This window comes from Camelus ferus, chromosome 20, assembly GCF_009834535.1.
Source record: "Camelus ferus isolate YT-003-E chromosome 20, BCGSAC_Cfer_1.0, whole genome shotgun sequence".
NCBI classification, from domain to species: domain Eukaryota; kingdom Metazoa; phylum Chordata; class Mammalia; order Artiodactyla; family Camelidae; genus Camelus; species Camelus ferus.
The window spans coordinates 18,091,125-18,112,779 of NC_045715.1; the positions used below are offsets into that span (position 1 = coordinate 18,091,125).

A 21,655-nucleotide genomic window follows, 5' to 3' on the forward strand; every position below is an offset into this window, starting at 1 on the left:
TGGATGGCTCTGAAAAGAGCCTTTGGGTATAAGGTTGTAGCTGCACGCACGATATTTAGGTAAATTCACTTGCCCTTAGCTTTGTGGTGGCTCTCAGTCTTCTTGGGCAGCAGCACGGCCTGGATGTTGGGCAGGACACCACCCTGGGCGATGGTGACTTTGCCCAGCAGCTTGTTGAGTTCTTCGTCATTGCGGATGGCCAGCTGCAAGTGGCGAGGGATGATGCGCGTCTTCTTGTTGTCGCGGGCCGCGTTGCCCGCCAGCTCCAGGATCTCGGCCGTCAGGTACTCCAGCACCGCCGCCAGGTACACAGGCGCGCCGGCCCCAACCCGCTCGGCGTAGTTGCCCTTGCGGAGCAGGCGGTGAACCCGACCCACGGGGAACTGGAGCCCGGCCCGCGAGGAGCGGGTCTTAGCCTTGGCGCGAGCCTTGCCGCCCTGTTTTCCACGACCAGACATAATGAAATAGCACAGACAGGTTAAAAATCCAAGAAAACGTTACAAAACGTAAGAAACTAGACTATTATACACTGCGGCGGTTTGGTAAAACAGCCTGTGCTATTGGCCGAACCCAAATTTCAGCCAATCAAAAGCCAGGTCTAAACGCTTCTAATTTACATAGGAAGTCTGTAGTTGAAAGGTCAAATTACGTAAGGGTGAGCGAAGGAAAGAGCCAATGAGAGTATGGAATAGATAACAGCCTATCAGAGGTTAGGGTGCTGAGAAGGCCAATCAGAGAACGTAATTCTGCCATCCGTAATTTGCATATAGGCCAAATAAATACTAAGGCTATGTGCTTGTGGTTGTATTTTACCAGTGTTCTTTTTGTGGTGGTAGTTCGGTCTTATAATGCCTGAACCAGCTAAGTCGGCTCCAGCCCCGAAAAAGGGCTCTGGTTATTTTTATGACACAAGCTCTGAAAACAATAGGAAGTTACTTTGTAAGAGATTCATCAGGGAAACCTCCAGCGTCTCGATGAACCTGGAAGAGGATGGCTAAGTTGTCTCATCTGTGGAAAAGTCACAATTTACATCTGTATAATAACCTTACCCATATGAACTGTGCTTCTCATGGTTACCTTCTACAACTGACTCCCCACCCCCAGCACCTTTTGTCTTTAGTTGAAGATGGTATTTAAGGCGGTGGCTTCAGCTATTTCGTAGATGTCCTCAGTTTGCTGGGTATCTCCAGGGTATACAGGAGGTATACATGTTGCTACCTTGTTTTTCCTCCTGTTAATCATCAAATGGGTCAGCCAAAGAACCTCGAAAGGAAGATTTTCCTCCCTACACCTACACAGATTTTTGTGAACATCAAACGAGTACACGTTATAGTGATGCTTGAAGAAAATTCCCTAAACCCCACGTATAATTAAGGCACTCCTTTCTTGCTCTTCAAAGTTGATTTTAAATACATTTTAATACCATGTGTTCATGAAATCCATAAGCATTTTTTAAGGGGCAACCCTCCAGGATATGATACAGTCCTGAATGTTAGATTGGGGGAAATTGCTTAAACCCTGTGAGCATTTCCTTACCTCTGAAATGGGAATAATAATTAGCAACTGTATGGCATTGCTGGGGTGATCAATAGAACACAGGTAAAGCACTTAGGACGTTGTCTGCACAAAGAAAGTGCCTCCAAAATAGTAGCTGTTGCTAAAGCCTCTGGTTGAAGTGCTTGGAAGGTGCCCTTGGTCCTGCCCACTTTGGAATTTCAGAATCCTGAGGCTTTGAATGAAGTAAAGTAGGCCTCAAAGCCAGTAGCATTTGACACCAACTAGGATTTCTTTGTCTGGCAGGGTGACCAACATTCCAAACCCCTTTTAACAATCTAAGCCCCTCTTTTAAAATCATCTTCCCCTGAACCGTTTTGAGGACAAACTAGTGCCTGTGACTATAAGACTTCCCTGCTTTGGCCAATTCAAGCAACGTGTGGCTTATTTTCCAGGGATCTTTTCATGTCTCACCAGGACTAGTGGTACCTCTTTAATAGATGTGTTGGGTTATAAGGAAGGTTATACAGGAACTACTCACCTCCACTTGCCTCTCAGACCTCTTTTCCTTTTCCTCCACACCCTCTTGCCCTCCATCTGCTCAACCACAATAATTACTTGCTACCTCTAGGCTTTCCTTCTTGGTCTTCTATTAGGAACTTCACTTTCTCAATCTGTTTTCCCCTCATCACTTATAAGCTTGCTATTACCATATCATTTAAAATATCACCTCCTTCCTCCCCACACTAATGCCTTCCCCAGCTTCATTGGATTTCATAGCACCATCTGACACACCATGTTTTATTTACCTGTTTTGTTTGTTTCCCTACCCTGACAAATAAAAGTTCCAAGAATACAGACATATTCAAATGTTCACTGCTATAATTCTATAGCATCAAGCAGTGCCTGGCACATGCTATGTGCTTTGTTTTGTTTGTTAATACCCTCATATGAATTCATCTCCTCAAATTGATACCTTAGCTCCAGTAACATGATTCATTTCATATTTAAGCACTGGAGTCTGTATCTTTAAAACAGACAAGATTCCAAATGACTCCACTGCCTTCTGGCTATCAAAGTATCACCCTACAAATTAGTTGCAGGCCACAAGGAGGAAAACTGATTTTACGAGGAAACCAGTAAGTAACTCTAGGCCAGTGCTGGATCCATCATCTTGAATCTGGATAAGCCTGACATCAAGTGCTCCTGATGTGGTACAGTAGTATTTACATAAAAATCTTTAAACCGTTCCTCGACAAGAAAATTAACATTTCATTTCATTTAAGTCTGAAAAAAATCACTTCTACCTTGCAGGGCATACAGGGTACAGGAGTCAAGGATAATGACCCATTCGGAAACAAATGAGACGAAGATAGTCTGCAGGCCAGGTCTACAGCAAATCAATGTCTAAAAAATAAGTGTAATCGAGGAAGACAAAACTTGTAGATTGAGACATGAGACAGAGCCAAAGGCATGATTGGACCCTCCACTTAGCAAACCAGGTATCTAAGATGACATTTGCAGCATAACAAACATCTGTTCATCTGAACTGAGTTATTAGAAGTTAGGGAATTTGGTTTTAGTTTGAGTGATTATATGGGAACTATTGAACTATTTTAATAGTGCATACTTAATGTGACGTAAAATATTGAGTGTACAGCTTACTTAACTGTTAAGTTCAGCTAGCATTAATGTTAACATACACTAACCACTTTTTTAAACGCTCATTAGAGGAAGTCAGAATATAGGGGTCTCCCCGCGTATAAATTTTCATTTTTCCCCCAGTGCCTTTGGTACAAGTGTGTTGGTCGGCAGAGCCGAGCAGCAGCGTCACGCCACACGAGCACAGGAGCGCGCTCCTGCCCAGGGGAACGACCCGCCCCACTCGAGCTCGCCTCTTCCGGCCGTAGGTTCCCGCCGCGGGTGCCCTTTGTTCCCCGCCTTCGCCGCCATCTTGAGCATGTAAGAAAGGCGGGGGAAAAGCAGCCTCCAGTCGCTACATCGCCGGCAGTTTAAGCCAGTCTTTCCGGTATTCGAGAACGCTGCATACATTCCTAACCTGGAGTAAATCTTTCTGGGGCAGATAGCACACACAAGCCTTTTCACTGCCACGTTAAGTGTTATAGTGCGCAAGACTATACCTAAAACCACACTGCAGCAAGATACCTCAAGCTGAGATACTCACCTTTCTAGAACATAAACTGCGATTTAACGTTACCCTTTGGCGACAAAAAAAAGAAAAGTAGGGTCCTAGAAAAAAACCACTGTAAGGATTAAGTGTTAGGCTCCTTTACCGAAAGTTGTGGGCGGCCCTGAAAAGGGCCTTTGGTGAAAAGTGTTAAAGACTGCTGAAAACAAGAGACTTAACCACCAAAGCCGTAGAGAGTACGGCCCTGGCGCTTGAGCGCGTAGACCACATCCATGGCCGTGACCGTCTTGCGCTTGGCGTGCTCAGTGTACGTGACGGCGTCCCGGATCACGTTCTCCAGGAACACCTTCAGCACCCCGCGGGTCTCCTCGTAAATGAGGCCGGAGATGCGCTTCACACCACCACGCCGGGCCAGGCGCCGGATGGCAGGCTTAGTAATGCCCTGGATGTTATCTCGCAGAACTTTGCGGTGGCGCTTAGCACCCCCCTTTCCAAGACCTTTACCTCCTTTACCGCGCCCAGACATGGTAATGCTGCTCAAAGAACTCAACAGACAGAGTCTCGCAGGCAATTACCTTTATATGCGTGGATTTCGGACCGAATTGAGAACTGAAAGCGCGCTCGCGGGCACTTTCATTTAGCCCGCCAGCCCCTCCCCTTGCGACCCTAGTTCTGGGTGACGTCACGACGACGTAGTCCCCGCCCACCTAGTGTGTCTTCTGCAGAAGCCTCTCCAGCCTAAATGGAAATTTTCGGACCTTTTTTTTTTACAACTGCATCAGACTACAAAAATTAACATTTCTTATTTATTATCTTTTGCTACTTGGGATGCTTTGTGATGATTGCACAGGAGATTTGGCCCTCACGACTAGAACTGCAGCAACTTTCGTTGAAATGCGGAAGCCAACTTTGCACTCGCCTTTACAGTGCCTCCAGCATTTCTGCTGCCTGCAGTAAAGTTCCTTCAACCCAAACCCCCATCCTAAGAAGCTCAAAAACTACAATACTTCACCCTTTCCGTCACCAAGCCAAGGAAAATCTGACCAAAAGGGTTTTCTTCCCGAAGGCGAGTACATGGTTGGTTAATGATTGTGGTAGAATTCTCGCTCGCTGCGCGGAAGCCCGAGTTCCTTTCCTGTCTCGTTTGTTTTCTTTTCCTTATGTTTATTACAACATGTAACTCTCACTTATCTATCCATCCCTCACCCCTGTGCCTGGTAACTTAACAGTGTTAATGTTTATTTTTCTACTCTTCGTTTTGTTTTCTCTGGTTCTAGTAGGGACATTATTCCAGAGATTTGGCAACTTGTAGTCAAAATATTGAAATAAATAGGTGACCTCCCGTAGACTTCTCTAGAGGCTTAGTAAATCGCCTCCGACCAAAGTTAAGAGTATTACTAGTAGAAGGTGCTTGCTACAGAGCAGAGTGGCGCAGCGGAAGCGTGCTGGGCCCATAACCCAGAGGTCGATGGATCGAAACCATCCTCTGCTAAGTTATGTGTTTTCCTAACTTCTGTAGTTAAAATTTTGTTGGTTTGTCTCACAATAAGAAAATAAAATAAAATGGAGCCTTTAAAAAGAAAAAGTTTCTGGAATCAAAATAATTTCCTGAAAATAAAAGTGGAACTATTTACATTCATTAACTAATTTGTCCTCTCATAATAAACCGGATTTCTTGGCTGCCAAGATGACCGTGCTATTGTTGTCACCAGTTATTATGACATTTCTCGTGGCCCTATGAAGCAGGGAAAATGCTGAAATAAATTGAAGGCAAGGGTGGAAGCCAAGATACTGAGTTATAGTTCCTTCTATAACATAATTCGTAAAGCACTACTTCTTGGGTAATTATGACCATGTGGTTAAGGTGACCAACAAGAAATTTAGACCATCTTGACGCAGATTCTTTGCAACTACAAGAGATTTACTCTTTGGAATAAATAAGTAGCAGTTTGAGACAGTGCAGAGTTTGGGTGGCCACAAATGTACTCTGACCGGGGAAAACCACTTCAACCACTGCTGGTAAATGTGTCTCTACCTTCATTTACAGTCTAACAGAATTATTCTCTATGCTCATTTTCTAAAGTATACATGTGGACTGTTTTATATTTTCCTCTCTCAGAAAGGATTAACATTCAAATATTTATGTGTTAGGTACTGTGCTAGGCGGTAAGAAAAGGCATTAAGTAGAGTACAGTATAGACACGCCTTTAAGCAAGTAAATATGTAAAGATGTATATACATGTATAAGGTACACACAAGTATGTGTAATACAGATATTTCTTTAAAAAGATTGTATACTAAGTGCAATGGGACCAAGGGAAAAATGATAGTTATTTCCAGTAACCCCATGACCACCCAGTAGTTGGTGATTCACTGGAAGGATTCACATGAATCAACATATACCCAAAGTTAGGATTTATTACAACAAAGGAAAAAGTGCAGACACAACAGGAAAAAGATATGCACAAGCAAATACTAGAGAAGGCTTTCTTGTCCTCCATCTTCAGGGATGACACAGTTGATCTTTTTTGCTTGAGGGGGAAAGTCATGGAAAGCAAAACACCAGTCATGCTCAAAAATTATTTTGGCTGGGTTTGCTCGATGATGATCTTCTGAAAGATGAAGTCTCCCACAGGCTGGAGATATAACCATATATATGAGTGTGTGTGTGTGTGTGTGTGTGTGTGTGTGTGTGTGTAATCTTAAATTGACCACTCCAAACTGGTCATCCCCACATGGATGTTTAGTGCACAACTCAAACTTAACATGTCCAAACAGAACTTCTCACCCTAACCACACACACTCCACCCTCAAAGCACTCCTCCTGCAGTGGTCCCCATCTCAGTAAATGGAAACTTTGTTGTTACCACAAAAAATTGTGGAGATGAATATGACTTCCCTATTTCTCTCATACCCTCAATCCAATCAGCAGACCCTTCAAAACATATCCAGAATTCAACCACTTCTCACCACTTCCACCAACACTACCCATGATGGTTTAGCCACCATCTTCTTGCTTCCATGAAAAAAAGGAGAGAACAACTCCGTATTCAAGTATTTCCAGGATAGAAGGATCTTTTTGTTACATAATCTCCAACTTAAAGATAAATGCAAAAAATCAAAAATATATGTTTATGAGAAATTCAGCATATTTATACTGAGCTCATACTATTTGCCAGATGTTATTCTGTAGGCAGGAAAGAAAGCCCATGTGAAAGGACCCATTTCTGTACTCCAGAAGATTCTAATTTATTAGTCAAGAAAATCCTACACCTATCACAAATGAGCCAGGAGGGCCAATGCTCCCAGGGTCTGGGATTTAGGAAAAATCAGGAAATGACTAATGTGAAGACTGTTGACATTATCTTCAAACAATGTGCATGAGATCACAGACAGAGATTCACTGACAAGTTTGAAAGAAGACTTCCAAAATATAACTTTAAATCTATATCACGTTATTGGGCCAAGCCCTCTATGGAACATTATAAATGTTTTGACGATAAAATGATTTTATTGCAGCAGGTTTTTATGTTGATTCATCTATCAAATGTAAAATTTGTTACAGTTAAATTTTTTGTAATTCTACTGCAGTATTTATATTTTAATATATGGGAGCCTCAAATAATAGTAATGGCCCTGGACTTCTTGAAAACCCTGAGAAACACCAAGAAAAATATTCTCTTCTTCAAACAGATAGAGATATATCGTGACAAAGTGCTTTGATGTCACATTATGATAATCTGGGAAAATACCAGAAGACCATGGGAAAGGGGGAAATTGTTATGCCTAGGGGCCTGCAGATATCCCTGCCAGGTGACAAGAAAGACAATCATGTAGATACTGCCATATATGTATATATAGTAAGACTGCCTTCGGGGTGCGGTTTCCCTGACAACTGTCCAAGTAGGCATCCCAAATGCCTAGTGTTTGAAAATGGTCAGTGTGAGTATTAATAAGGAAGACCCTCTGAGTTCTCTTTATTCAAAAATAACCCTCGATGCAGGCAATATGCAATCTTTTGGCATTCTTTAGTTGCCACGAACTTCAGTTTCTCTGCTAGAAGGTCGTACAGTAAATGACTTCTCTCGATGGAGTACCCATATCCAGCAAGACCGAAATAATTATCGATTCTTACCCTCTTCGCCCCAGATAACCCTGGTAATCTAGAGTTTCCATTTTTCTAATGACGAAAAGCGCGGAAGGCGTGGAGGCCACTGCCTTTTTGTCATGATGTGACTTTCACAACTCAGGACGAGGTCAGAAAGCTCACAATACTTTCATTATACTGTCTAAGTGTCTCAGCAAAATGCCACTCTCAGGGACCATGTGACCTAACGGATAAAGCGTCTGACTTCGAATCAGAAGACTGAGAGTTCGAATTTCTTCGTGGTTAGCAGCTGTTTTTTTTTTTTGCGCTTCTGTAGTAATTGCTATGTAGGAGGTTCAATGTCATGTGTTTTCCAAACCCTTTTCTTCCTGGTCTATTTTTAAAAGGTTATTCTCAAAAGCTTGGGAGAACGGTGTCAGGGATGAAGAGTGGCTGAAATTCAAAACTGAAATAAGCCCTTCTAATAATTTGGGGGGGTCTCAAGTTCTCCCCAAATTTGGATTTGAGTGCCGGACTTTCAGCTTCACAGGCTGGGCTTGTGTTGAGCCTCTTTGAAAAGGGAATTCTGCCCTGTAAGCCGAGCTCTCTGTAACTGAGGCCCCAGTGAACAGCACAGGGGGAAACCTGCTGCTGCTTCTTCCTGATGGCTTCCCCCAAGGCCACAACGTCTTCTTCACATTTCTCTTCTAGTCTGAGTTCCAGTTGCTGCTGGAGTAAAGTCTGTCACTGGTTTTCACTCCTTCCCTATCTTTTCCATCCTAACTTTCTCTTTTCCTTTGGTTTTGTTGCCATCAAAAGAATGAGAACTCATGTTCAAACCTAAATTACAAAGCAGAATGTTAAGGCCATTAAAAGAGCCCAGATGTTTTCAGAGTGTGTATGCAAACAGGAAGGCAGAGAAGATAGCTGCTCGAAATATACAAAAACATTTTTTGTGTGCCTAAATAACTGAATTTAATAATAATTTAGGATGAAGAAAACTTAATTTCTAATTACTGACGTCCTGGTGAACATACGGTGTTTGATTTCAGATAGATGCAAATGTTGGGTTCAGATCCCATGGAGGTCATTAGTGCTTTTGCTAGGTCAAAGCAATGAATATTAAAACATGTAATAATTACCTCTTTGTTTCCCCAGAGATAGAGGCAGTTAACTTTTACATAACATCTCCCGTTTATCCATCACTTAGCCAAGTTAAAAGGAGATGGTCAAAAAGTTGAAGACAGCCTCTGCATGTCAGAAGAGTAAAAGATTTTTCCAGTTTTCTGTATTTTAACATGCTATATTTTTGTTTAGATAGGAGCTGCTTTGGGCCAAGTGACAGTTTTTAATTTTTATTTAGCAATTCTATTTATTTTCCATTGTGACTTCTTTTATATAATTTAACATGGTCTGGTGGTCTTCTATTATTTAGGAGTAACATAGTGCATGTGACCCATCCCTTAACTGATTATACATTTCTGCCGTTACTGGTATTTATTCTTATAAAGAGTACTGTTTGTATATTCCTATAGCAGGTATCTATTTGCATATGTCCTATTTCCTTGGGATAAAATTGCTGCAGTAGAATTTCTGAGTTAAAGAGTATGTATATTTAAAGCTTTTGATATAAATTGCCAATAGTCCTACAAAAAAGGATTTCTGATTTACAAGGCCTCCAGAAGTGTGGTTCACTACTCATTAGTAGACAAATATCAAACTTTATTATACTACTTTCCATTATTAGAATTCACTTACTTGTTAAGTATCTACTAAAAGTTAGACATTAATAATATAAGTGATATGTTTCTCTTTTATTTCACTTGAAATACTGCCTGGTATATACTAGGTGTTTAATAAAAAAAAAGGTAGTAGGTGCTATGGGAAAAAGCAAGCAAGGGAAGGGGATAGGGAGCAGTGGTCAGGTAAATTCCAGTGGAAGTGATATTTGATCAAAAGAGGTGAGGATTTGAACCAAGGAAAGATTGGAGAAGAGTTCCAGGAAGAGGGAATAACAAGTGCCCCTGGGCCTTTGCACTCAGTGTGAAAGCCAATTTTTTTAATTGAAGTATAGTCAGTTACAATGTGTCAGTAACAATGTGCCAATTTCTTGTGTACAGCATAATGATTCAGTCATACATATACTTACATATATTCATTTTCATATTCTTTTTCATTATAGGTTACTACAAGATAGTGAATATAATTCCTTGGGCTTTACAGAATAAATTTATTTATCTATTTTTATATAAGTAGTTAATATTTGCAAATCTCTAACTCCTAATTTAGCCCTTCCCACCTCTTATAAGCCAAATTTAATTACATTGAGTGGAAGGGGAGTGGAGGGTGGGAAAATTCAGAGCAGTGAGTGACATCATTTGATGTACCTTTTAGCAGAATCATGCTGGCTGCTAGCTTGAGGATAGGTTGTAGCAGAGCAAGGAGAGAGGAGTGAGAGAGGAGAGTGGGAGGCTGGCTCATGATGGCCTGAACTGCAGTGGCAGCAGTGGAAGTGTTGAGAAACTGATTCTGTGAATATATTGTAAAGAAAGAACCAAGAGGCTTAGCTCTTTTCTACTTAATGTATTGCACTTTCCTTCTCTCTTTGGTATTTAAGAAAAAAAAAAAAAAAACAGACCCTTTGGGTTTAAAAGAGGTGAGGAACAGGGGCAAAATTGTCTCAATCTACCTCCCAAATTTGGAACAGGAGATTAGCACATTTCAAATCATCCTTTGATGTGTTAAAAGAAGTGACAAACACCCTAGGTATATTCTACCTGGACGAAGTTTTGATCTTCTCTCTCTCACTCTCTCTCACACACACACACACACACAATGCCTGTGATTATTTTATAAATACCTGTTGAATATTTACAGTGTGGAAAGATGAAAGACAAAGCTATAAAAGGGTGGTACCCCTACAACCTTATTCTCAAATAAGGTAAAGTGAGGATGGAGGGGCAAGAAGGGGAAGACTAATCAGGCATCAAATTACCTCTGGTTCTTTTTTGGAGAAAATGTAAAATCTAAACAGCATATCACATAATTCCTTAAGAATCCACTTCAGCTTCCAATCTGGATCATCATCTCCTGAGCCTATTTTCAAGATTAAAGGGTCAAAGTTTGTAAATCCTCTTTGAACCACATATACCACAAAAGCCATATATTATTAGGTAAAATTCAAAAACAGATATTGTTTCAAAATCTTACTTCATAGGTCTCCATCCTCCAAACCTTTGGGAGATTTGCTGGCCTATGACAAGCATACTTCAGAAGGATTTTCCAGGTATTAAAATTCACAATCCCAATCACGGGATTGGAACATGTTGGAAAGACTTTTATCATCTTAACCACTTGATCTAAAAGAACTTGGTTTCCAGGAACCTTAGTAAGGAAAAATTGGTTATATAATTTTTTTAACAATTAATTTGTCTGGTCTCTACCTCAGTTTTGTCATCTGTAAAATAAAGACAGGTGATGGGCGGGGTGGGAGCGGGGGTGCGGGCCGTGGATTTTCAAAGAGATAGTCTTTACAGTCCCTTCCGTGAATCCTCAAATGAAGGCATCATTCTCCTCTTTGTATTTTAGATGAATAAACAAGGGTCTTTTCCAAGTGCTCCAGACTCTGTTTCTTCCTTCTTTGATCATCTTCTGCCTCTTAGATCTGAATTTTAGCACATAATCCCATAAAAATCTCACCTGCCCCCTGTTTTCACCTTACAGTAAGCTACAGCAAGGGGTTGAGTACAGTGTAGAATAACTACTCCCTAGTGGCGTGTAATTTGCCACCACTCCTGGAACACAGGCAGGAGGGAGGCGGAAGACTAGTTGACTCAAAACGCATAGAGGAAGGCAGAGGGTCCAAAATCTGAGTTCTTGATAAAGATGGAGAAGCTGGAGAACAGGTGAGCACACCTGTGCCTGGGCAGATGCAGCAGAGTTAGATTTTTAACTCTCCCATACATGTGATATGACGCAAACCTCCTAATTCCTCTATAAAATGGGCTGAAGATGTGTGTTAACAGCAATCATTCGCCCCATCAACTGCCTACAGTACAACAGCTACCAACAAGCAGGTTGAAACCTTACTGTCACCCTGCAGTGTAGACGACGAGGATGGGATTCGAACCCACGCGTGCAGAGCACAACGGATTAGCAGTCCATCGCCTTAACCACTCGGCCACCTCGTCGCTGATAGAAAGTAGTCTGGATAAGTATTATGTCTCTTTTCTTTCTATTATGTTCTGCTTAGCAAATCGTATTATTATTTTGTTCTCATCGTTGTTGTTTTTCACTAATGAAGACAAAGTCTTTGCTTTCTACAAACGGCCCTCTTACTTTGTTAAAGGGAGTAAAGACAAGGAAGAGACTACAGTCCGGGGAGGGAGGAGAGCCGGCCAAAGATGTGGATCTGAAGAAAATTACAAAATATTCTTACTAAGGGAAAATGAGAGAACCTAACAGAGAAGAATGGACTTAGTGACTGCTCTTGTTTTAAAAATCAAGTTGAATTATGTCATTTCTTTTCAACTATGTATCTTAAGCCATCATTAAACTAGTTATATTTATATAACTCCTCAGCAGGAGGAGTATTCTCCATATGAGACATTAACACCTTTCCTTTAAGATCAAGAATTAGACAAGGGTGTCTACTCACACCACTCTTATTCGGCATAGTAATGGAAGTCTTAGCAAGAGCAATAAGACAAGATAGAAAATAAAAAGCATCCAAATAAGAAAGAAAGAAATAAAACAGTCTTAATTTGCAGATGGATATGATCTCATATGTAGAAAATACTAAAGACTCAACCAAAAACCTTTTGAAACTAACCAACAAATTTAGTAAAGTTGTAGGATATAAAATCAATATACAGAAATCAGTTGCATTCCTATACACTAGTGATGAAATATCTTAAAAAGAAGTAAAGTAACCCCATTTACAATAAAATCAAAAGCAATAAAATACTTAGGAAGAAATTTAATCAAAAAAGTGAAAGAGTGGTACAATGAAAATTACAAGACTTAGATGAAAGGAATTGAAGAAGACACAAACAAATGGAAAGCTATCCCATGACCATGGAGCAGAAGAATTAATATTGTTAAAATATCCATACTACTCAAAGCCATCTATGGATTTGAGCAATCTCCATCAAAATTCCAATGGCAGTTTTTAACAAATAGGAAAAAAAATCCTAAAATTTGTTTGGAACTACAAAAGACCCTGAATAGTCAAAGCAATTCTGAGGAAAAAAAAAAAAAAAAAAAAAAAAAAACAAAGCTGGAGGCATCACCCTGCCTGATTTCAAACTACACTACAAAGTTATAGTACTCAAAACAGTATGACATAGGCATTAAAAATAGACACAGACCAATAGAATAGAATACAGAGTCCAGAAATAAACTCCCACCTATATGGTCAATTAATATTTAACAAGGGAGCCAAAAAATATTCCCAGTAGGGAAGAACAATATCCTCAATAAATGGTGTTGGGGAAACTGGATAAGAGTATACAGAAAAATGAAATTGGACCTCTGTCTCACACCACTCACAAAAATTAACTGAAAATGCATTAAAAACCTAAACATAAGACCTGAAACTGTAAAAGTCCAAAAAGAAAACATAGGGCAAAAGCTCCTTGACATTAACCTTGGCAATGGTTTTTTTTTTTAATCTGACACCAAAAATACAAACAACAAAAGAAAAAAAATCAACAAGTTGGACTACATCAAACTAAAACCTTCTGCACAGCAAAAGAAACCATCAACAAAATAAAAAGACAACCTATGGAATGGAAGAAAATATTTGCAAACCATATATCATATAAGGGGTTAATATTCAAAATATATAAAGAACTCATACAACTCAGTAAGAAAACCAAAAACAATCTGATTTTAAAATAGACAGTGGAACCGAATAGACATTTCTCCAAAGAAAACATCCAAATAGCCAACTGGCATATGAAAAGATGCTCAGCATCACTAATCATCAGGGAAATGCAAATCAAAACCACAATGTGATATCACCTCATATCTGTTGGAATGGCTATCATCAAAAAGACGAGATAACAAGTGTTGGTGAGGATGTGGAGGAAAGGGAACCCCTGTTCACTGTTGATGGGAATGTAAATTGGTGTAGTCACTAAGGAAAACAATATGAAGGGATCTCAAAAAGTTAAAAATAAAATTACAGTATGATCCAGCAATTCCACTTGTGGGCATTTATCCAAAAGAAATAAAAACAAGATATTAAAAAGATATCTGCATTCCCATGTTTATTGCAGCATTATTCACAATAGCCAAGCTATGGAAATAACCTAAGTTCTGTCAACGGATGAATAAAGAAAATGTGGTAAATATACATACAATGGAATAGTATTCAGCCAGGAGAAAGAAGGAAATCCTTCCATTCATGACAATGTGGACTTTGAGAGTATTATGCTAAATGAAATAAATCAACTAGAGAAAGACAAATACTATATGATTTCATTTGTATGTGGAATCTAAAAATATGTTACCTTACATGGTAAAAGATTTTTCAGATACGATTAAATTGAGGATTTGGAGATGGGGAGATTATCCTGGATTATCCAAGTGGACCCAAAGGAAGATCAGATTCAATAGTAGGAAATGTGACTGCAGAAACAAGAGGTGACACACAGAAGGAAGAGGCCACTAGAAGCTGAAAAAGACAAGGAAACAGATCCTTCCCTGAAGTCTCCAGAAGGAACACAGCCCTGCTGACACCTTGATTTTAGACTTCTGATCTCCAGAACTGTAAGAAAATAAATCTTTTTTGTTGTAAGCCACTAAATTTGTGGTAACTTGCTATAGCAGCAATAGGAAACTAACAGAGATTCTAAAACATTACCATAACTGGGACTTACTAGGCAGGAAGAAGTTTGCAGGACTTTTTCTGGAACAATTTTAAGAAGCCAGAGGCATTCATGGGGGCTCTTCTTTTGCTGTCACGGATAGCACTGGAGGATACATGTTGAAACTGTGGCGAGAAAGTCAGCAGAAGTCGTTTAGAGTCCCACTGACAGCTGTGATTACTGTATTCAGAGACCAGAGGGTTAACCATCACACCATAAGACCTGGGTATTACAAACCTTCAAGGAAGGACGTGTATGCTAATGTATCTGTTCATTGATCTTTAAAATGTTTGGGCACAGACTCAATCTAAGAAACAGTAAGAGAGAGCCTCCTATATGGAGACAATGGAAGATCTCAGATGACAATGTTAGCGAGGGTATCACTCTATGGTTTGGACATTTTCATGTCTTGGTTCAGATTAGCCTATAGAGCATTTGCCTGAGCTCCAGAGAAGAGTCACAGGTGGGGCCTCTGACATATGAACTCTTAATAACCTAAGCAAAAAATTAACTTATGAGGATCTGACCGACTTCAGGCAGGCTCTAGGCAAAGAAAAAATAAGCATCGAGAGGAGATATTCTAGCAAGACATGAGGATGTTGGGGAGAGGGCAATTTTCAGCATCCAGAGGAAAGACCAAAGAGCTGGATGTTGATGGAGGAGGAGAAATGCAAGTCTACAGGAGTGTCTATATATCAGAGTGTATTCCTGGTTCAGGAAGATGTGAGGGCAAGGTCACCAAAATTGAGACAGACCCACTGAGATTTGAATTCCAGGTGCTAACCATTACATTATGAGGGTCTTAAAGTTGGATCTCTACTGAAAGACTGATGTACACTCCTAAAATGTCAGTTATTCCCCAAAATAATGCAGACAACACATAAGCTAAAGGAGTTAGAACCGTCTCTAATGTACTAAGACATACTGAACAAGGGTAACACTGTGTAGTAGGAACTTTTTCAAGACAATGTTAGTGTTTGGAAGCCACTGGAGCACTCTAAGCAGGCTCCAGGAAAGGAAGGACTTGAGTTGCAGGGATCATAAAATATAAACTCTTTATCACCGGAGCCAGGATTCTAACTTCACAGAACTGGAGGAACTCTGGGCAAAAAGGAAAAAAAAGGGACATCACGGGTAAGGGAGAGAAGGGCTAGAATTCTGGAGGTAGGTAGTCAGAGATAATTTCTGTTGGCCAGTGGCTCTATGTTGCTTTAGGTGTTGATTTCGAAGTAACTGACAGTGCCTGCAGCCAGATGTGTACATCTGGCTTAACGCTTTAAGAGAACCACAGAGGGAAAATTAGTAAGATGTTGCTAAGGTCCCAAAGAGATTTGGACTCAAATTGCTGGATTCAGAGTCCACAGTGCTAACTCGGATCCTGTCATGAGAAACTGTCTACCTTCTACTACAGTTCTTATGAATATTCTTGCATCAGGCCGATGTTTTAAGAGGGCTTCAGAGAAAAAAAGATTTGCAAGAGGGGCCTCTGACACATGATCTGTTAAGACCCTGAACACGCAAACAACAGGGCTGACTTTAGGAAATCCAGGGAAGTGTAGATGTCAAGAGAGTGGATAGTATTCCACAAAGACCCAAAGATGATACAAAGAGGATACTTTTCAAGAGACCGAGAAGAGTTACCTTCCAGAAGGAGAAAGCATGAGTGGGAAGGTTATATCCATAAAACAGTATACATTGTCGATTTGAGGAAAACAGGCCACCAAAAACTTAAGTAGGTCCCACCGAGATTTGAACTCGGATCACTGGATTCAAAGTCCAGAGTGCTAACCATTACACCATGGGGCCACCAAGAATGCTCTTTTTGTTTGTTTGTTTGTTTGGTGGAATTTTTATGAAAATTCATTGAAGAACCCAGCATACCAAGTATTTTGTGAACTATAATTTTCGGTTTTTAAATATTGAGAATCTGATGTATAGACAGCAGAGGCTCCACGCGACAACCAGGGCTCCCAGGCACTACGAAAATCTCTGGACCCGGTGTGGGTTAGAAACTAATGGAACTCGAACCCAGAACTGAGGTCCGGGATGGGAACCGCGAAAAGTCACGCAGACAATAATCTAAATTTACAAATATCTGAGTGGGCTCTGATTCAACGAAGGAAGGGCCAGATGTGAAATCCCAGAGGAAAGCGTGGGGTATGCTGTTCTCGTTGCTGATGGGAACTGGGTGTTGGGCAGCTCAAATGCTAAGATGCCTGTCTGTAGCCTCCTCGAGGTACCACGGTGATTTAAGAGACGCGAATGGAGGACACTAAAACAGTCGTAGGTCCCACCGAGACTTGAACTCGGATCGCTGGATTCAAAGTCCAGAGTGCTAACCATTACACCATGGGGCCGAGACACGTGCGTTTTCCAGACAATACACTTTCTCCCTGGCAAGATTTTGGGACCTTGTCTTGAGTGTGTCATATGCGCGTCATTGGAATGAGTTTTGTCTTGAATGAGCGAAGAAGGGCTCAGTTCCCTGAATCCCGTGAGGCAACAAAAATGCTCCACAGTACGAAGACGAACAGAGCTCACTTTGTTTGTAATTTTTCTCAGGACCCCTGCAGGATTTGAGTGCTGGCAATCCTTGCAAAACGAAAACTGCATTTACTGAATTCCTAACCTGGGCCGTGAATGTTTGTCTATATATGGGTTTGTAGAAGAAAGTGTCAACACTTAAAAATCCTCTAGGACATGTGTGAATAGAAAACTCAAGAAGAAAAAAAAGTTTAATATAAGATGGGAAGTTATTGGTAATTTCAGGACTAAGAATTTTTTTTCCTTTTTAAGTATTTTTACATCCTTCTTTTTGCTTAACTTCATTTCCTGATGGATAGATTGCAAGTTTAATACAAGATGAATTTTTGTTATATTTAATTTATGTTGCATATACTGCATGTGTAGTGATAGAAAGTTTTAGCAAGCAAAACAGTTTTTTTTTTTTAAATAAAATTTAGCCAACATCTGAAAACAGTTTTGAAAATTCTTTAACTGATGCTTCCTCTCTACAATCTGGCTTCTTAAGAGGAATGATAAGAGGGCTCTAGAAGGAGGAAATACTGAAAATTTCTGTTTGAGATATTAATTCCAAACATCAAAATACTCATGAGTAGAGTAGTCATGCACTGGATGTAGCTAAATTCTTGGAAGAACATCAAGCGGGGAAGATAGAAGCAGGCGAGTTTTCAGAAATCAGACCTGAGCTGAAGTTCAGATAGGGAGATAGCAATTCAAAATGAATTAATGCCTGAGCACTTTTTCAAGGTATTTATAATGGTCTCAGAAATCCCTAGTGTTTACCCAAAGTCATTTTCAAAGATTTTCTGTAATACAGTTATAGTAAAGCACTAGAATTACCTGATTCCAATTTTATGGAAGAAGGTAAGGATAAAGAAAACAGCGTATACTCTTGATGTTTTAGTTTCCGCGGTTGGTCCAGGAAGGTGAAGTACCTGGAAAGAAAACGTACCTTCGTAGCCGGCAGGATTCGAACCTGCGCGGGGAAACCCCAATGGATTTCAAGTCCATCGCCTTAACCACTCGGCCACGACTACATGCCTGTTTAACAACTCAAGATATAGTCCCATGAGGAATAATATCTTTCCTGTTACAACCGTCCTTTCATTTTAATAACTGCTCAGGGATGCCTGTTATCATGGTAGAAAGATCAACAATTTGAAGATTGAGATGTTGATTACAGGCGTCACTATAAATTGTAACTCTTCGTCGGGCCTATTAGATACCAAAAACCATAACGACTGTCACATTCCAATCCCTGAGAGGTGTTGTGGTCCCCAAACTTGACGGATCAAATTATAGTAGACGTAATGAATAAGATTTACCAGACGTAATAAGATTTACCTCCGTTAAAAACGGGAAATAAGTATTTCTAACAAACTGCCTTAGGGATTCTTACACACCCAGAATTGGTTCACAATCTCTATGTGGTAGTCTGCAGTAAACTTTCTTCTAGCCCATTCTGTAAAAGGGAGTTTCAATCAAGGGGGGGAAAAGGGGGAAAAAAAAAAAAAAACCAACACACACACACACACATAGCAGAGGATGGTTTCGATCCATCGACCTCTGGGTTATGGGCCCAGCACGCTTCCGCTGCGCCACTCTGCTCGCATGTTGGCGAAATTTTTTACATTATTTCAAGGTTAAAATTTTTGGCAATTATTAACTCTGAGAAATTAATCTACGAATATCTTTCTACGCTGCTTCGAAGAGTAGAAAGACTACATTTATGTCCATAAATGGCTACACTCCACCAGACACTACCGACTTAGAATTCGCCTCCGAAAGACTTCTATCAGTTGAGATCGGAATTTCCTTTATAAAGGTGACATTGTAAAAGGGTGATTAACTGTGGCTTCTCTCAGCCATACTCGGATACCAGAAGCATAATTACCTTAAAATAATTCTTGTTTGTGATTTTTCAGAGAAAACGTTTTACCCCGCAAAAAGGGGAAGAAAGATAACTGCTTGCATTGGCCGGGAATCGAACCCGGGCCTCCCGCGTGGCAGGCGAGAATTCTACCACTGAACCACCAATGCTCGGTATACGCCTTGCCCTCTACTTATCTACATCTAGTTATAATAACATGGTTCCTAAATTGTTAGTAAACCAGCAAAGATGGATGTTTTTTCCCTAAGATTTTCTCAAATCAAATTAAATAAAAGATTATCTCTAAATATTCTGGGGAACCCTGTGAACTAGAAGGTAGCTAACTGCAGATAATGTGACGCTTTGGAGCCGTTTGAAAGTGAAAAACACCTGTAAATAGGTGACATATAAAAATGTTTTTCTCCATCCCCCTCTCAATTTAAATCTTTAATGAAAACACTTTCTAAAAAATCTCTCGTTTAGGAGGAAAGCCAATGCGGTTAATTACTAACCCAAAGTGCTCAATTCAAGTTTCAAACATCAAGTACTTCATTTTGGAAAAAAGACTTTCCATTGTCATTCTGTTTACGGAGACCCAAGTTTGGTAAGAAGGGTATTGTCACCAGTAGCTGAGGTCATTGTGGCACTTTGAAACCAAAAGTCAAACGAGGCCTGGAAATGAATGAGTTATCGTCTCTGTTTTTTCAGAACTTTTTTGTTGTTTTGGAGAAAAATCCAACACAGAGAAAACCACTGACATCAATGAAAATAATCTCTACTGAAATGAGTCTTGAGTTTGGGCTTTAGGAAAGTAGTGGATTCAGATAGCTTCTATTATAAAGTACATGAAAGCCTGGAGGTTTTTCACTCTCGTTTCTATCTCTTCAGCTCTTCTTCAGAATAGAGAAGCTGAGTATTTATTTGGCAGCTATGATTAGGATGCTTTGAAGGGGAAGAATAGCAGGATGACTTTTAGCAAATTAAGAGCTTATTAATGTTGATCTTAAAGAAAGAATTTGGGCCATAAATTAGGTTTCTCCAAATTCTAGCAAAAGAATAACAAATAACTGGACATAGGAGAGATATCAATAACTTGGCCTTATTTGTTAGTTCTTAATTTCTTATATGTAAATGGAGCCTACAGTGGTTGACTTATATTCCTCTAAGAACCATAAAGTTAACTAAAAATGATGCCTACTAAAACCTTGAAAAAAAAGTATAAAACCACCAGATAAATATTAGCTACTGATTTTTACTTCATGGAACTTTTTAATGAACCACTGAAAGTCAGAAGTTGTACCTTACTTCCATTATAAACAGAAATCTTCAGAATAATGCACAGAGTTAGTGCTCAGGTTAGTTGTACTGAATCGATTGCATAGTGTGCGCTATTTTAGAACAAATATCTAAAGTGTATTCTTTGTGTGTGATATAAAAATAATTTTATACTGTGCACTCTATTTCCTTTTATTTTATTTACCATTTTTCAAATGCTACCCTCTTAAAATGTCACCAAAAACCTCATTGAAAGAACAAAGCTGAGTTTATTGGACAAGAGAGAACACTATCTCATGAGTCTTAATAGTGTCTCAGAGGGGAAAGAGCAAAATTGAGCTATTTACTGAGATTTTCACAATCTGAATTGTTTTGGTGAGTCAAAGTGGGAACTTGGTTAGGGTTGAATAAGGATCGGGATAAGTTTTAGGATTGGTAGACCCAGCTAGGAGATGATTTTGAGGTTAAACATTGTATTCATTATCTATTGCTGTGCCTAAAACTTAGTGGCTTAAAGCAACAAACAATTACTATCTCATATTTTCTGTGGGTCTGGAATTCAGGAGTGGTTTACCCAGGTGGCAATCTCTTACAAGGTTGCAAACAAGATGTTGACAAGAGTTGCAGACATCTGCTTACTTGGGGCTGGAGAATTTTCTCCTTCTTCTTCTCTTCTTCTGCTTCTTTTTGTAATGTTTCCATCAATTTGCTCTTCTGTCTTCCTTAAAAACCAAATAAAAATCACAAGTTGAATGCCAGTGCTCTAAGTTGGTCTATATTCTCTTGACTTCTATGTGCCAGATAATCTTCAATAATCTCTGGGAAGAGGTTCCTCTTCCATAGATTACATACAAGAGGTAAAAGGTGGCTAGCAATTTTATGAAAATAGTGTAAACTATAGAAAAAAGAGATCATTCCCCACTCAAGCCAAATGCCATAATCACATTCATCATTAGCAAAATGCACAAAAGTCATCCTTTCCTGAATGGGAGCAAATGCTTTCAGTCTCTCTTCATCACTTGGTACCTCAACAATTGTCTTGAAACTGCTTTTGAGGTTGGTGTCTATTTCAGGGAGCTCTCTGGACCCAACATCATTTTTATCTATTGAGACAATGAAGCCGGCGCCATGAATGGTCTTTATCACAACTTTCTTACCTCTTTGTTTCATCTTCATGGTTCTCTGTTGCAGGGACTACCCTAGTTGTCTTCTTCTGTGAGTTTTTCAGCTATGTTTTTCAAGACACTAGCTTTCTTTTTATGTGTTACTTCTTTAAGCTTTTTCATCAGAAATAATTTGACTGCAATAAACAATTTTATGACCATTTTTTATCACCATTTTTGAACAGTTATGTCTTTTTGCTTTGTTTCATTTGTACCCACATA

At 39.8% G+C, this 21,655-nt stretch overlaps 2 protein-coding genes, 7 non-coding genes and 1 pseudogene across 9 annotated transcripts; 1 reads left to right on the forward strand and 9 right to left on the reverse strand.

Moving 5' to 3' along the window:
- Window positions 1-2: 2 nt before the first annotated feature.
- On the reverse strand, window positions 3-540 carry LOC102521565 (histone H2A type 1). The gene has a single exon (XM_006182165.3). It carries the CDS (start codon window positions 456-458, stop codon window positions 66-68), a length of 393 nt encoding a protein of 130 aa, XP_006182227.1. The 5' UTR covers window positions 459-540; the 3' UTR covers window positions 3-65.
- Window positions 541-3,211: 2,671 nt separating this feature from the next.
- On the reverse strand, window positions 3,212-4,243 carry LOC102521077 (histone H4). Its single transcript, XM_032463428.1, has one exon. The coding sequence runs from the start codon at window positions 4,167-4,169 to the stop codon at window positions 3,858-3,860; it is 312 nt and encodes a 103-aa protein (XP_032319319.1). The 5' UTR covers window positions 4,170-4,243; the 3' UTR covers window positions 3,212-3,857.
- An 820-nt stretch (window positions 4,244-5,063) lies between these two features.
- Window positions 5,064-5,135, forward strand: TRNAM-CAU. Its single transcript has one exon. It is a non-coding gene; the product is annotated as a tRNA-Met (tRNA).
- A 6,703-nt stretch (window positions 5,136-11,838) lies between these two features.
- On the reverse strand, window positions 11,839-11,920 carry TRNAS-GCU. Its single transcript has one exon. It is a non-coding gene; the product is annotated as a tRNA-Ser (tRNA).
- Window positions 11,921-16,336: 4,416 nt separating this feature from the next.
- TRNAQ-UUG lies at window positions 16,337-16,408 on the reverse strand. Its single transcript has one exon. It is a non-coding gene; the product is annotated as a tRNA-Gln (tRNA).
- A 479-nt stretch (window positions 16,409-16,887) lies between these two features.
- TRNAQ-UUG lies at window positions 16,888-16,959 on the reverse strand. Its single transcript has one exon. It is a non-coding gene; the product is annotated as a tRNA-Gln (tRNA).
- A 1,121-nt stretch (window positions 16,960-18,080) lies between these two features.
- TRNAS-UGA lies at window positions 18,081-18,162 on the reverse strand. Its single transcript has one exon. It is a non-coding gene; the product is annotated as a tRNA-Ser (tRNA).
- Window positions 18,163-18,661: 499 nt separating this feature from the next.
- TRNAM-CAU lies at window positions 18,662-18,733 on the reverse strand. The gene has a single exon. It is a non-coding gene; the product is annotated as a tRNA-Met (tRNA).
- Window positions 18,734-19,094: 361 nt separating this feature from the next.
- TRNAG-GCC lies at window positions 19,095-19,165 on the reverse strand. Its single transcript has one exon. It is a non-coding gene; the product is annotated as a tRNA-Gly (tRNA).
- Window positions 19,166-20,739: 1,574 nt separating this feature from the next.
- LOC102515517 overlaps window positions 20,740-21,655 on the reverse strand; it is a 1,042-nt pseudogene continuing 126 nt past the window's right edge.